Source organism: Zootoca vivipara, chromosome 4 (genome assembly GCF_965207765.1).
Source record: "Zootoca vivipara chromosome 4, rZooViv2.hap1.1, whole genome shotgun sequence".
NCBI lineage: Eukaryota > Metazoa > Chordata > Lepidosauria > Squamata > Lacertidae > Zootoca > Zootoca vivipara.
Window position 1 is genome coordinate 76,691,848 of NC_142587.1, and position 16,208 is coordinate 76,708,055.

The 16,208-nt window shown below is 39.2% G+C and overlaps 1 protein-coding gene across 3 annotated transcripts in view; it reads right to left on the reverse strand.

Moving 5' to 3' along the window:
- NBEA (neurobeachin) overlaps positions 1-16,208 on the reverse strand; it is a 365,422-nt gene that overhangs the window by 213,508 nt on the left and 135,706 nt on the right. For all 3 annotated transcript variants that reach the window (XM_088668226.1, XM_088668227.1, XM_035114662.3), the window contains 2 exons: positions 6,428-6,492; positions 1,311-1,419 (listed from right to left, as the gene is read on the reverse strand). In XM_088668226.1, coding sequence (XP_088524352.1) covers positions 1,311-1,419; positions 6,428-6,492 — 174 coding nt within the window. The remainder of the gene's footprint in view (positions 1-1,310; positions 1,420-6,427; positions 6,493-16,208) is intronic.

Genomic DNA, 16,208 nt, shown 5'->3' on the forward strand with positions numbered 1-16,208 from the left:
GGGAAAGTTCTGTTTTCAATCTATGCTGAAAAGAACAAAACCATGTAAGAAAGCTGCTGTGAAGAGAGCTGGCCAAATGTTGCCAATAAACCTCATCTCTCTCTCACACACAAAATCCCCTCTTCTCTGTCCTTGATCTTATGTGACATTTCATGATAGATTATTGCTATTCCTCCAGAGGTTGAAAGTTAGTATGACCCAATAGTGCATCAAAAGTGACAGTACACCAGTTTAGGAATAAATTATACTGCATTTAACAGGTCCTACTCCCTAGTAAGTGTGCTTAGAATTGCAGCCTAAGGTTGCAAACCTATAACCAAGGAGCTCCAACCTTCTTGGGACAATGAGCTGGGCAAAAGATTCCTGCATTTCAGGAGGCAGGAATATATGACCCACATGATCCCTTCCCACTCTACAGTTCTATGATTCTGTAACCAAAACCTTTTATTGGAACCAATATGTGAGCCTAATTACAGAGAGGGAGGGGTGATGTAGCAAATAAAAAAATTATTTCAAGTCTAATTGTGGCACAGGGGTATTTTTTTTTGGGGGGGGGGTTGTGTGAATCACAGCTGGGGACAGTTAAGTTAAGCCTTTCCTCGTTGGCTGTGACCCCTTCCAACACCCACACCACATAGGATTGAGAATGTACCGTATTTTGTTGGCTACAATACATGTCTTCTTTCAGGTCTAACTGCATTACAGGAAAGGGTGGGGTGAGGAGGGGCTGCTGTGTGCACAAGGAAAGGCACTGGTGGGCACATGTGCATCAATGACCACTGCATTGATAATGCCAGTTAAAACTACTTGCCCGAGAGGAAGCCTCATTGAATTCAGTGGGGGCTGCCTTCTGAGTACACCGTAAGTCTAAATAAATGACTTTTCACAGCATTTTTCAAAATAAAAAACTAGTGTTTTTTGAAAAGAGGAAGGTATAAATGCAACCACTGGAATTATATGACTAAATTATCAGTTATTTAAGTAGAGTGTAATGCCACAGGGTGATATTGCACAGCATGCGAGTGGACTTCCCCTTCCTCTATTCTACCCAGCAACCCCATGTGTCCCCAAAATCTGCTCTGAAGAGTTTGGAAACTGTTTGGATTGGATTTGAGGAGTGTGTAGGGAGTTACAGGGGGCAAGAAAGGATGAGGAAGTCTCATTCTGCAAGAATGCAGGGTGGCCCTCTGGATCAGATTTGGGGAGCTACCAGGACCTCAAAGTGGGAAGTGAGGTAGGGAAAGGCAACAGTGCAATTGCTAGCTGAATGAAAACAGAAAAATCAGAGTTTTATCAGCTGCCGAACTTACCTCAAATTCTGCATGTTTGTGTACATCTTCAGCTCTCTGCCTGTTCAAGATAAACTCTGCCTCATTTGCAACACGTACAATATGGTCCTTCATTGCATGACACAATAGTCTGGAGAAAAAGGTTAACTGAAATCAGTCTTAATGTATCTTCATTAAAAACATTTCATACATAGAATGTAAATATACATGAAACTGGATTTGTTTACATTAGCATGAAAAAACAATAATTTGGTAATAAACTGATCTGCAAAATCAGACAAAATCCACCAACATAAATTGTATATCCAGCTTATTACCATAATTAAGTAGTAGTTGTTATAAACAACTGTTTTATTTGGAATATGTATGTCCTGAGAAAGCAACCAAATACCTTTTCCCATACCATTCAGTTAGCTGTAAATATCCTTACCTCATTTCAACATGTTATTTTACTTTATTTTAATGATGATATTCACAGTTCTATGCATATTTGATTTTGGTTTTGCTTCTTTGTACAGTGTTTTAGCTATGTTATTTATTTTCATCCTGGAAGCATTTGGTAAAGGATAGATCATAATTTTAATAAATAAATAAATAAATGCCATATCACACCTTTTTATAATTGCATAGGTTTTTGGTCATTGCCAATGACAATCTGAACAAAACAAACTTTTAAAAATTCCACTATACAAAATCATGGATGATTGAAATCATCTCTTCTTCTCCCTTTTCAGTTTCCCTTAAACAAAACAGAAACCAACTCTATTCTCTGGATGAAATGCAAGTGCTTAATACTGACTTAAAAGTCTGATCCAACAGAACACAATAAATGTGTTATCTCAGACTTCAGCAGAAGCAGATTTAAGTCAGTGATGAGTGCTTTGAAAATCCTGCCTTTGTGTATCTGTTCTTCAAAGGAAGACGTTTAAGGGGGGGGAAATTCTAAGCTGCAGAAAAAGTATTGTTCTCTACTAGAAGCTTCCTTCTTTATAATGTGCACTTTGGTGCCATAATGAGACATGATGGCCTAAAATGGGCTGTCACAAAAAATGCAAATTTTAACTACTGCCCATTCAGTCTTCTGCCCTATCTTCAAGTATGGCCTCAGATACTGCACGATTCAAAGTGACTGCCCTGCACTGTGTGCAAGGTTTATGCCACAATCTCTTAACATGTTGCATAGAATGCAGGCATTCAACTCCGGGATCTTACAGCAGGGCTGGGCAAGCTGTGGCCAATTAGATGTTGTTGGATGCCAACTTCCAGTGCTATTTTCTAGGGGGGATAGGTGTCGGCACAGCATACTGCCAGAAGAAAACACTGCCAACTTCCAACATCTCCAGTCCACATAGCCATGAACAGGGCTGGATTTAGGTCTGATAAGGCCCTAAGCTACTAAAGGTATTGGGGCCCTTTATATGTCCAGCTGTCCTTTGTCAACAACGAATTGTCACTGTTTTATGTATTGAATATATGCAACCAGTCCATGCAAAATGTAGGCACCCTATATATAAAGGTAAAGGGTAAAGGGACCCCTGACTGTTAGGGCCAGTCGTGGACGACTCTGGGGTTGCGGCGCTCATCTTGCTTTATTGGCCGAGGGAGCCGGTGTACAGCTTCTGGGTCATGTGGCCAGCATGACAAAGCCGCTTCTGGCGAAACCAGAGCAGCGCACGGAAATGCCGTTTACCTTCCCGCCAGAGCAGTACCAGTTTATCTACTTGCACTTTGACGTGCTTTTGAACTGCTAGGTTGGCAGGAGCTGGGACCGAGCAACGGGAGCTCACCCTGTCATGGGGATTCAAACCACCGACCTTCTGATTGGCAAGCCCTAGGCATCCACCCGCATCCCAACCCTATATACAGTATATAGAAATGAGCAAAACAGTGATATTTTAGGGAGCAGGCTAACAGACAGAGCCCATTACTTACATCATAGGAGCCTACACAACACAAAACACTGTTGCTGTATATATGTTTTGTTTTATTTGTTTTTATCTTATATTTTGGAAATCTACACCCAGTTTTTTCTTTCCTTTAATTTTTTTGGGGCCCCCAAGAGAGTGGGGCCCTAAACTATAGCTTGTTTAGCTTATACGTAAATCTGGCACTGGTCATGAACAGGAATGGCAGGAGTTGTAGTTCTACCACCACCTGTAAGGCCACCCATTGCCTAGCCCTGTTCTACAGTGTTTGGCAGGTGCTCTTAGGATTATTGTCGACCAAAGGAAACATACTGGTTGCCTGTGGAAAACAAGCTCCTTCTTCTTTTCACTTGTCACCTGCCTATGCTTCTCTAAAATGTGACATTGGAGCAAACTACACCACTGCACATGCCTCTTCTGGACCACATTACCTGCAATACACACATACAATCTAATCCCGAAGCTCTGGTGCATGGGCAGGATATCAATGCACACAAAAGCTCCTGATGGTCAAAGCTGTTTTCATTCAATTTTATGGGCAGCTCTATGGATGGCACATGCCCCCAAGAGCTTCACACTGGCCAAATTGCCAATATTAAATAGAATGTGCATCCAAACAATGCTTAGCACAGGTGTTTGTGTTTGTGTGTTTTTTTTTAACTAGTGGTAAACATATTTACTTCTAACTTCAAAGTAACTCCTATACCCACCTATCAGGGAATAAGCCCACTCAATTCAATAGGACTTGCATCTTAGTATAGGATTGTACCATAAAGATCTAAATAAATGTACTTTTTACAGCACTTGTCAAAATGATAAAGAATGCTCTTAAAGAAGAAAGGTTAGAAATGTTGACCCAAGATTTATGCATTTGGGTCTAAATAAGTGACAAAGACTTGGCTACAGGTTGGTACCATTTGTGCATGTGAAGATACATCATATTTCATTTTTGCATCATCTTGTATAAACCAGATTTGGATCCTGGCCCATATCCTAAAGTAAGAGTACCGCCTATATATTTATCTAGGTCTTCATCCATAGAATCATGGAAACTCTGTGGGGTTTCCCAGGCAGTTTGAAAAATGACTTGTTCATAGAAGTAATGAAACAAAACACAAATCCACTGGGCATGCTGAAAGCTGTGGGAATATTCTCTGATCATTGTACTGATTTTATACTTGACACTGTTTTTTGGGGTTTTTTAACCAACCCTAATTTTCTATGTTTAGCCTAATTTGCAATCAAAAATGTTTAATTCTATAAAGCAAGATGCCAGGTTTTTCTAAGATTTGCTTGATTACATAACCTTACTGAAATTAAAATAACAACAGGAAAGGGATTCCAAATCCAATTCACAAATTCTTTTGCAGTGTTCTTCAATTCATAATTTAAAATTCAATCATAAATGCATAGTAATTATATGCAATTTTACATTCCATTAACCTTGCTTTGTTTTAATTATAAAGCCCTTTTGTTGGATTCCTTTAAATGATCCAGTTTATAATTTCAGGCTGTTCAAGGGAGCACTTTAATTCTACTGCACATTCATCAACTGTTTATGTCCTGTTAATTGTTGACAACTGCACAATTGCATTCTCTAGCTATGATTGATGAATTGCATTCAAACTTTAGCTATTAAGAAGAATAAATATTTATAACAATTTCCTCTTTGCCACCAGGAGGGCAATATCAAAAGCTCAGGAAAGAAAAAAGTAGTCTTTTAGCAATAATTATATGCATATGATCTGGTAGGTATTTTGGTTAAAACTATGCATTAGAAAAATATGACTACAGAGATTTTGTTTTCATTCATTTATGCTCACATCAGCAAAAGCAGCAACTTCCCCCCAAAAAAGCTATTGATCAGAAACTAAGAAAATGAAAATATATTATTTTATTTATTGCAATTATGTAGCCATACATAAAAAAAATCCACACAATAAATAAACTGTGATTCGTTTAGTGCTTATAGTATAGAATCAAATATACCAACAGATCTGATTGTCTCATGTGACAAGATCATGCAAAGGAATCATGCCGTTAACAAACGTTAGAAGCCCCCAGTATATTCCAGGGCAAAAGGGGGAGATAGTTTTCTTCATTTGTTTGCTTAGCTAAAGTATATTCTGCTCTTACTTCCAAAGACTTCTAATGACGATAAAACTCTAGTGCAGTCTTTGACCTCTGGCACAAAGATTACAGTAAATCCATGTGGATATAAGTGATTTATCAGTGCAGGTTATTCTGTTTCTACACACAAAATAGTGTGATAATTTTTTTTGCTCAGAAAGCTTATAAACATTTACAAAAGTGGCATATTTCATTCTTATTACACTTACTGTGCTATTCAAACATATCACACAAGAGATTGTAAATTAAGTTTTATAAATTTGAGATCTTACATTTCACCCTCGTTAATCTTATATCCTCAGAAAAAAATAGACTTTAAAACATTTTTTTAGAAGGGATACGTTTTACATTTAGCTAAATGATTAGATTACACATACTACTCCAATAGGTCAACATAAATATATGTAGATATGGCTGTAGATATGGCAAACTCAAATTTAAATAGTCCTCTTGGCAGCTTAACTAAAAAAGGTGCCTTGAAGGGGGGGGGGGTTAAAACAGAGTATTCAGTAGCGTCAACATTAAAATCACTTAGTTAAGAGTTCAAGTTACATTCCACATAATTCAAATTAAAGCATAATTAATCTGGATTGCACCCAAAGTCCTAACTGTCATCACAACAAACTGGCATACATAAAGTATCTATTTTATAATCTAGTACTTCAAACTAACATGGGGAATTATGATTTTAAAAAATAGTGCTCTGTCATTAACTGCACAAATACACTTTACTATATGATGTGCAGGGTACTCCAAAGCAGATGGAGTGGCAGATGGATTTGCAGATTGGGTTTCTTAGATTCTATCTGGAGTGGGGTGGACTTTGCTGCTTAAAGATGGTGGTTCAAATCTCAAAACAACTTTAAACTATTGCATAGCTGTTCTCAGATAAATAAACATTCGAGTTCAGTATTTTACGTATTAACTAGAGAAGTATTTTCTAAGCAAAGCTTCCCTGCTGTTAAACTGTTTAATTAAAATAGTTTGTCCTCTGGTCTTCTTGGAGCAGATGGTGAAAGTATTATCACCCAAAGGAATTAGATACAAAATGACTACTTGTCCAAAAGCTTTAAAATTAATTACCTTCCTTCATTGATGAGCTCAATAAAAGCAAGTCCTGCATTCTTCTGTATAGAATTCTGCCATTCCTAAAGGGGAAGAATAAACCACCTTTTAAAAAAAGTAGCAATAAATTTCAAAAGTATTTAATTTTGATGAATAAAGATTATTTCATCCGTGTTTTACATGGATTTATCTGGTTACCATATGCTCACTCTTCACAAGGTCTCCATTCTTCCATTGCATTGTAATGGTACATACTGAAAAATTTTATTTATTGTAAAAGTGCATCAGATGTTTAAGCAAAATATGAAAATATTTAAGATACATCAGGTAAATGTTTTGACTAACTATTGTTAAAAGAAAGAAGCATTTTACTGGCAAGCAGTTCAGAATTCCTAAGTCATAAAAGAGAATATAAAATATATTTTGGAACATTTTGCAAGAGTAAGGGTAGCATCCTCCAGATCCAAGAACCATCAAGGGAATCCCACTTCGCCATACTGGCACCTTTGAGTACTCATCAATGTTCAGCACTGGCTTTTCTAGTTCCTCACACAGCCCTACCATTGCAATCAGGATTTCCCTATTTTAAAAATGTGCTCCATTGATGGAGGAAAAGTGCTGAAACAGCCAGACAAAGAGGAAGTTAGGGATGGAAGAAGCTTAAATGGACTATATGGTTCTGCTCCCTCATGTAGCCCATCAGATGTGGTTCTGCTGCTCCTGCCCAAACCAGACCAGGCTGAATGGGCAGGACAGTATTCTATTTTGAAGAGCTATTCTATCCTATTAGTCCAAAGTTGCTACAATTTTCTTCTAATTTAATATTTAAAAGTAACTCCCTCTCTGGAAATTAATACATTTTGACATCAACACTCTTAGGCAGTGTTCAATGATAAAACTTACTTAAAATATGCAGTGGTACCTCCAGTTGCGGACGGGATCCGTTCCAGAGCTCTGGTCAGACCCCGATGTTTCCACAACCAGAGGGACCATTTCTGCACATGTGCATGGCACGGTAGAGCACTTCTGTGCATGCCCACGCGGCGAAACCCGGGAAAATACTTCCGGGTTTGCTGTGTACGTATCCCGAAGGATACGTAACCGGAGGTGAATGTAAGTAGAGGTACCACTGTACTGCAATTCAACTTATTTAAACAACTGATATATTGTTGAACCCCATAGTTTCAAAGGGGTGTAAAATGAAGTCGCAAAAGAGATACAAATGATAAAATCAGTTAAAATTAAGAACAAAATAATAAAATAAAAATATACAATTTCATATAAAGATGAAAGCAGTGGAGCTACATGTGATGAGTTAGCGCTAATCTCTGGACCAGCACTGTTGCCGTTTACCTAGGAAGGACTGGGACAGGGCAAGGCAACAGTCCCCTTGGTGAACCTGTGAAGCCCTGGCATTGCTCCCATTCTATCCCAGCCCATTCCAGGAAAGCGCTAGCAATGGGAAGGGCAGCTCCATCTGATCGTATACTGAACATAAAGGGTATTTAACTTTTTGGCCAAATCATGGAAGAATATGTACTTTGTTCCCAAAGTCCTTCATGTCACTAAGTTATGTGTCCATGCAGTAGCTGTGATGACTGCTCATCTCTGTATCCCAACACTATGCAATCTGCTCCTTTATCCAAGATTTTCATACCCAGGTATTCGGACCTATTTACATCTCTCCAACCTTCCATTACACTGCTTAGCAATCTTCTGCAACCACTACCATTTTGTGATCTTCTTAGTTTACCCCTCCAACATTTTAGTGATGTAACATGTGTTTTCATAAACATGCAGAAGTATCCAGTAACCGCAGCACACGTGATAAACTTTCTCCAAGCAGTGTGAATCAGGTGCTAGTAAAGTTGTAATAAAGTGACAATTTCCTGATCCATCAGGAACAAAGCGGGGGGGGGGGGGCAGAACAGTTTGTCTATTCAATCAATTTGTATTTGCGTAATGAAAAATATGTTTTTCCCCCTGAAATATCAGAATTTGTTCTTGTTCTAATGAGTATTGTCCATTTGTTGAAAAGTTCAACCCCTCGAGGCAGAGACTGTGCCGCCTCAGCATTATGTACAGCAGGGGTCCCCAAACTTAACTTGCCGAGGGCTGATGCTGCCAGTGCCTATCGCGCTGCAGGCCGGAGCGCGTGGGAGTGCACGCCCATACGCGTGCGCACATGCGATTTCCAGCGCACTTCCGGGTTGCCAGAACACCACAAATCATTTGTGCTCATGCGCATGGGCCTCCTCCGGCCTGGAAGTGCATCGGAACTGGCGCACATGCGCACAAACTATTTCCAACACTCCCGGCGACCTGGAAGTGGGCAGCCGCGCCGCGCCAGTAAGAGCAGTCGGCGGGGGTTGCTGGGGGCTGCATAAATGAGCCTTGCGGGCCGCATCCGGCCCCCAGGCCTTAGTTTGGGGAACCCTGAATGTACAGTGACTTATCCATAGTTGGCATTAAACAGATATTATATATACGGTAACAACACAGAAGTAAAAGTGATTTCATTTGTAAGTAACCCGGGTTTCCTAATCGTTTGAATGCCTCCAATGCACAGAGAAGAGCTTTCCAAACTTTTCATATTGGTGACAGTTTTTCATTTCGTGACTCAGTAATTCAGTTTCACTAGCAAGAGAGGATAAAAGAGTGGAGAAAGTAGCTGGAGGGGGAAGGAACTATTTTATATCTTATTGTTAGGATTTTGTTAGCTGCCCTGAATGTCTTTTGAAAATTAGATGGGATATAAATTTAAATAAATTGATACACACACACACACACACACACACACACACACACACAAATGTGAAAGGTGGCACAAGTATCCATATTGCCATGAAATTATAAAGATCAGGAAGTCATTACATGTCCCAATTTTGGACTCTTTGCCATACCAGCACTAAGAGTTTTCTAGAAAATTTTCTAGAAAGATATTATTGACCTGCTGAACCATGTCTAAAAGGGATTTCCCTCACCGTTTCCTAAAAAAAAAAAAAAACTGAATCCAATTTATAACACTATTATTAATTCTACCCATTTCCCTTTCATTCTCTTTCCTCTGTGAAGTCAAACTGAAGAATTACTCAGTGGCTATCTTCTCACCCAATAATGCCTGAGATGCAGCATCATTTAAGAGCATTTTGGGGAAACTGTGGCAACCGACCAGGGGAGATCATATTTTGATGGCATCAATCCGGGGGAGGATTGAGTGGATGATAGCTGCATCTCGGGCATTCTGGGTGGCAGGATTTTTACAGCTAATTAGGTTAAGACTTACCCAGTCAGTACATATATGAAGGGATATCATAATATCACGACCTGCTGACTAGAGATGGAAGGATTTATCAATTTTTTGGTTGAATAATTGTATCAGAAAATTCAGATAAGTGTGAATTTTGAAAGATGGCTATTTCTGTTCCCATATTGTTTTGAAAAGTGAAAAACTGATAGAAATGCAAACCAAGTCAAATTTCTCCCCCAGCCCGCCTGCTGGCTTGATAAATCATAACTACTAGGAGCAAACAATACACACCTTGACTAATGGAACACTTTCACCTCTTGAAGCAATATCACCTTTTAATTTGACAATATCGCAAATCTTGTTATTTGGTGAATGTAAATTTTATGTGTTCTTTGTTTCTCCACAAATAAAAGCTTAATAAAATACTTGAGATTTGCCTTTGGGTTTCAGAAGCACTTGTCTAAACCATATAAATCTCCTGCCACTTAGCTCTACCAAGCTTAGATTATATGCACTGGGATGATTAATTGTGCATGACCTTTACATCATTCCAAAGTACTCCTGCTTGCATTATCTAAGTGTCTTTAACTAGCTGGAGCTAAATATGTGGCAAAATCCTATTTTTATTTTATTTGTTTAACCATTTCTACCCTAGAATCTGGGGTAGAATATGACTTACAAGTTGTTGGTTTTTTTAAGCATATGCATGATAAACATTATAACCCATTCAATCTGCTTTCAGACCTAGTGCCTGTACCGAAACCTTGCCTGGTGAATGATCTGTGCCATGGGAAGGACAAAGGACTGCAGTCCTGCTAATCTCATGGACATATTTCAATACCATCAACCACAGCATCCTTCCAGATAGGTGTCAAATCAGTATCTGAGATCAGTAATGGAATAGTTGAGGTTTGATCACTGGGATCTTAATCCCAATAGTACAGAGGCACTATTGATGGATACTTCACCTGTTCAGGGAGAGTTTTTGTGTGTGGGTGTGTAGCATCTGTGCTAAGGAGTATTTCTCACTAGCCAAGACTGTTATGGCTATTCACGTTCTGGTCACCTAGAGCAGGATTGGCCAAACTTGGCCCTCCAGATGTTTTGGGACTACAATTCCCACCATCCCTGACCACTGGTCCTGTTAGCTAGGGATGATGGGAGTTGTAGTCCCAAAACATCTGGAGGGCCAAGTTTGGCCATGCCTGACTATTGTAATTTGTTGTCAAAATACAGCCACTAGGCTGCTCACTGGAACCAATCATTGGGGATATCTCACTATTTAAACAAGTCCATTGGCCCTCTGTCAATTATGTAACACTTTGAAAGTCTTACGTAGTTTGGGACAATGAAAGAATGCCTTCTCTCACATCACACCAATATGCCCAGTTTTTATTCTATGTTATTGGGCTTCCAACTCTCAGCATCACCAGTCAACATAGCCAATGGTCAGCGATTGTGGGGGTGTAGTCCAGCAATATCTGGAGGACCACAGGTTCTCAATTCCTTTTAGAAACAGAAAATTGCGGTGCTACTGCCACCAGGAATAACCATTCACTACATTCCAGTCATCAGAGATACCTGGAACAGGGCCTATGAAGAAGATCGTAAAGTACAGCAAAGTTTATATGAGAAAATGAGGTATCTGAAGTATCTTGAAACTAGACAATTCATGTCTTTAAAGGTAAAAAAAAGGCAGCTAGTTAGTTGCCTGTTCACAATACGGTTGTACTCCCTCCAAAGGAGCAGGTGTACAGTCTACATTGCTGTTGTCGGAAGCCCAAATGCCTTAGCAGTTAAAAAAAAAATCAGGAGTAAAAATACTAGATTATTGTTACCACAAATAAACAGTAACTGAATAGTTGAGGTCCTCATATTCAGTTCTTGGGTGATGTCAACAGACATGGGCATCTAAACTCACTTGTGTGTTATTTTGTTCCCAGTGCTGCTTCTGAACACATCAGGGGCCACCTTCCGACCCAGCGGAAGTTTCAATTGACTCTCCATAGGCTGCCTCACAGTAATCTTAAAGTACTCTATTCTGGATGCCTCTCATTATGATGGCTAGCAATCCAGGGAAGACTGCAGCTGGCATATCTAAGCAGGTAAAATGTGCTCGTAAGCACAACCACTACCTGAACATCCAGATATAGTACTGGATTCAAAATCACTGTATACAAGATACGACAAGCTGCATTGAGTTTAGATGCTTTAGATCAATTACTGTTTATTTTGGTAACAATGGTCTTTTGTGTTTTTTCCATTAAATATCACGTCCATTTCTAAATATATTTTCCACAATGCATTTTTTTCTTTTCATTTGTCGTAATTAATGGAGATAAAGGTGGTACTATTTAAAGATCAACATTTTAAAGCCACTGTTCTAAACACTTCTTCTTTACTTATGCACTTAGTTTAAGTACCTATTGACCACAGCTTCTTGTAAAGACATAGTTTCAAAACAGTGACTTAGCTCTTGGGCTGAAGTTCTGTTATGTTCTCCTCCCTATGAGGGTCTCATAGGGACTCTCATCTGTTAACTATAAAGAAATCATTTTTGCTTGTTACAAGTCAAATCCCTCTTCATCAATCCTCAAGTAGTGCCTCTAGGGTGATCATGTATTCAGTGTATAATATCTGAAAGTAAACATGTTCCTAAGGAAAACGATAACAGTATTCCCCCCCCGCCCCGCCCCGCCCCCTGTGCTGGTCCTTTATTTAAAAGCCTTCAGTCAAGATCTCAAGATTATGGGCTTTGTGAAAGTTACATCACCAGAACACCAAAGTCCCTTTTGGTTAATCAGAAAAGTCAAATGTTCTTGGGAAAACGTTATGCATATTTAAGCTAAATGTGTTTTAGAGTTTCAGGTCCCAAAACAGTTTCACTCTTTTCCCTGATTAGTTACTATATTGAAAAATATAAATGAAAAATCTGTATTAAAGAATGAGACTTTTATTTTCTAGTTAAGAAAACAAAAACTACTGGCAGATATGGTACAGTTTTGTACAAAGATGAAGGAAGACTCACAAGATCTAGCCTAATGCAGTGCGAATACATCAGTATTCTGAAGAGGGGACTTATATAACAATCTGGAAATAGTTAGGAGCTATTGTCGTTCTTAAAGAGAAAAGGAACCATTACTGAAAACCAAATCTGCTCTGTATCAAAGAAGGAGCTATACTAAAAAAGAGAAGAAAAGAAATTTAAGAAAAGCTTCATGGTTTATTTGAGAAATCTGCCACAAAACAGTATCACAGATGTGATAAATAAAACTAGGCTATAGGGAACAAAGACCAGCTAATAAAGGGCAGATCTTGTCAAAAACAACATCTTAATCCCACCCACGCCAGAAAATTAACTTAATTCAAATGCATTGAACATGTCATTACATATTATGAATTTTCCAGAGGACCACTGTAGATGCAATAACCAAAATCAATCTAATTTTAACCTCAAGTTCATATGTGTGAAATGCAGTGTGTTAACACAAATGAAGGGAAGCTATTAAAAAGGGACAATAGCAACCAAAATGCAAAGAAACAATAGCCATTTCTCAGTGCCAAATAACGCAGTATCCCTTTAGGAGTTTCCATAAACCTTAAAGCGAATTTTTCACAAAGACTAAATTCCTCTGGGGAAACAGACTTGATTGCATATCCTTCGGAGTCTAAAAACCTGCCCATATGAACTGAATTATCCATGACATGTACCTTCAGACGTTTGTAATGTGATATTTCATGTAAATTTAGACCATACCTTGGACATGAGCCGCTGGCAATGTTAAGTTTATTCAGGAGCTCAGATAAGAAAAAAATTCTGACATCCTTGCTAATCTGTAGTCGTTAACATGGAATTTCCAACATAAAGAGCATAAAAGCATCTAATTTGCTGTAGCAAATGAAAGGAAAACAAACTTTGCATTTCCCTTTCCTTTTTCAGAGTCTACTGTTACCCTAGTTTATGCAAACAAAATATTTTCAAAAGCCTTCTCGGTTATCTATCTTTTTGAAGATAGATACTTCAAACTCTTACATCAGACTGCAAAATGTAATTAATTCAGAACATAAAATCAAAACTACTCTTGTTTTCAAGCACTGTCTAACGGAACCTGTATCACGATATGGGGAAGTTAACATAGGGATACTACAAATATCAATTGGAAATGAAGGTTTTAATGCAGTAGGGAAGGTAGTAAACAGTATTTCCATTTTAGCGAAATATCAGCTATGTTTCCAAAAAAATACCCATCTTCATTTGATTCATCATTTTGTATGACTAGAATGTTGGACAATGAGCTGGGAGACCAAGCTTTGAATCCCCACTAAACCTAACCTTCCTTACAGGTAAAATAAAAAAATTCCTTCAGTAGCACCTTAAAGACCAACTAAGTTTTTATTTTGGTATGAGCTTTCGTGTGCATGCACACGAAAGCTCATACCAAAATAAAAACTTAGTTGGTCTTTAAGGTGCTACTGAAGGAATTTTTTTATTTTACTTCGACCCAGACCAACACGGCTACCTACCTGTAACCTTCCTTACAGGATTCTTGTGAGGATAAAAGGAGGAAGGAAGAACTATGATGCTCTTGGAGGAAAGGTGAAATATAAATGTTAACAATAAAGTAATGCACTTTGCAACTAATTTTCTCTCCACTTCAGGTTAGTAACAAAAAAAGTTTGCAGGTTTTAGTTGACTGATTATCACAATATTTTAATTGATTAGCAGTGCAATCCAGCACCGGTCTACTCTGAAATAAACCATACTGAGCTCAGTGGGATTTGTTGCCAGGCAAGTGCATATAGGAAGGTCCCCAGATTTTTTAGAACTGTTTACTTAGAACAATGATGAGAAACCTGTGGCCCTCCAGATGTTGCTGGAATGCATAGAAGTTGATTAAGCATCTATGTTGTAGTAGATTAGTAAATTAGTCTGTAATATGGAAGTGTCCCAACCCTTTCTTTCATATGGGCAGTTGCTGCTCCAGCAGCTGGAATTCAGTACTAACTTATCTCCCAAATTCCTAATCACAACCTGAAGAACCTGAATCATGAGTTATGCTTAATAAAAATAATACCATAATAATAATAATAATAATAATAATAATAATAATAATAATAATAATAATAATGGCTGCTGTATGGGGCACCAGTTTTCTAGAAGCTGGTAAAGCTATATGGTTTTGAGGGACTGGGAAATTTAGGCTGTTAGTGTGAACTCTCTCTGTTGAGTTTTTATTTTATTTTACTTTCATCATTATAGTATTTTATCACTGTTGCACAGCTGTATAACACATGGATTTTGACTTTATTGTGTAGCTTTGGTTAAGGATAGGTGAAGGTAAAGGGGCCCCTGACCATGAGGTCCAGTCATGTCCGACTCTGGGGTAGCGGTGCTCACCTCGCTCTATAGGCCGAGGGAGCCGGCGTTTGTCCGCAGACAGCTTCTGGGTCATGTGGCCAGCATGACAAAGCTGCTTCTGGCGAACTAGAGCAGCGCACGGAAACGCCGTTTACCTTCCCACCAGAGCAGTACCTATTTATCTACTTGCACTTTGAGGTGCTTTCAAACTGCTAGGTGGGCAGGAGCTGGGACCGAGCAACGGGAGCTCACCCCGTTGCAGGGATTCGAACCGCCAACCTTCTGATCAGCAAGCCCTAGACTCTGTGGATTAACCCACAGTGCCACCTGGGTCCAATTCAAATAAAATAATGGTGGTAATAAAAACAAGTATCAGGAAGGCTATTTTTCAGATTGCAAGCTCCTTGGAGAAGGAACCTCTTATAATCTATAAATTTCCATGATGACTAATGATATCAAATAAATAAAATAAAAAACCATGGCACCATTGAAAGTGATTAGTATGATCTTCCACCAGCCATAAAATAGCACCCTCCCTTACACCCTACCTCTTGAGAGTCCCATGGACTGCAAGAAGATCAAACCTATCCATTCTTAAGGAAATGAGCCCTGAGTGCACACTGGAAGGACAGACCCTGAAGCTGAGGCTCCAATACTTTGGCCACCTCATGAGAAGAGAAGCCTCCCCGGAAAAGACCCTGATGCTGGGAAAGATTGATGGCACAAGGAGAAGGGGACAACAGAGGACAAGATAGTTGGACAGTGTTCTCGAAGCTACCAACCTGAGTTTGACCAAAGTGCGGGAGGCAGTGGAAGACAGGAGTGCCTGGCGGGCTCTGGTCCATGGGGTCACAAGGAGTCGGACACGACTAAACGACTAAACAACAACAACCTTACACATGTTTCCCTCCCAAAGGCCGTTGGGAGGGTGAAGGATCGTCTACAGTGCTTGTCTAAGACATTTTGTTCCCTGAGGAAAAGATGGTGCCTCTTCGTATTTCACATACAGAAACTGATTAGACTGACAGATGAACCTTAATTCGACACTGCTAATGGAGCAGTGTTCTCCTCCACATCTGAAGCATGTTTAGGGGGGCAACTCAAGTCCTCCAGTAGAGGATAATGGCCAGGGAAATTCAAGGAGGCTCCTGCCCCAGCATCTCTCACTTTATCTAATAGTAAAGTCAGCC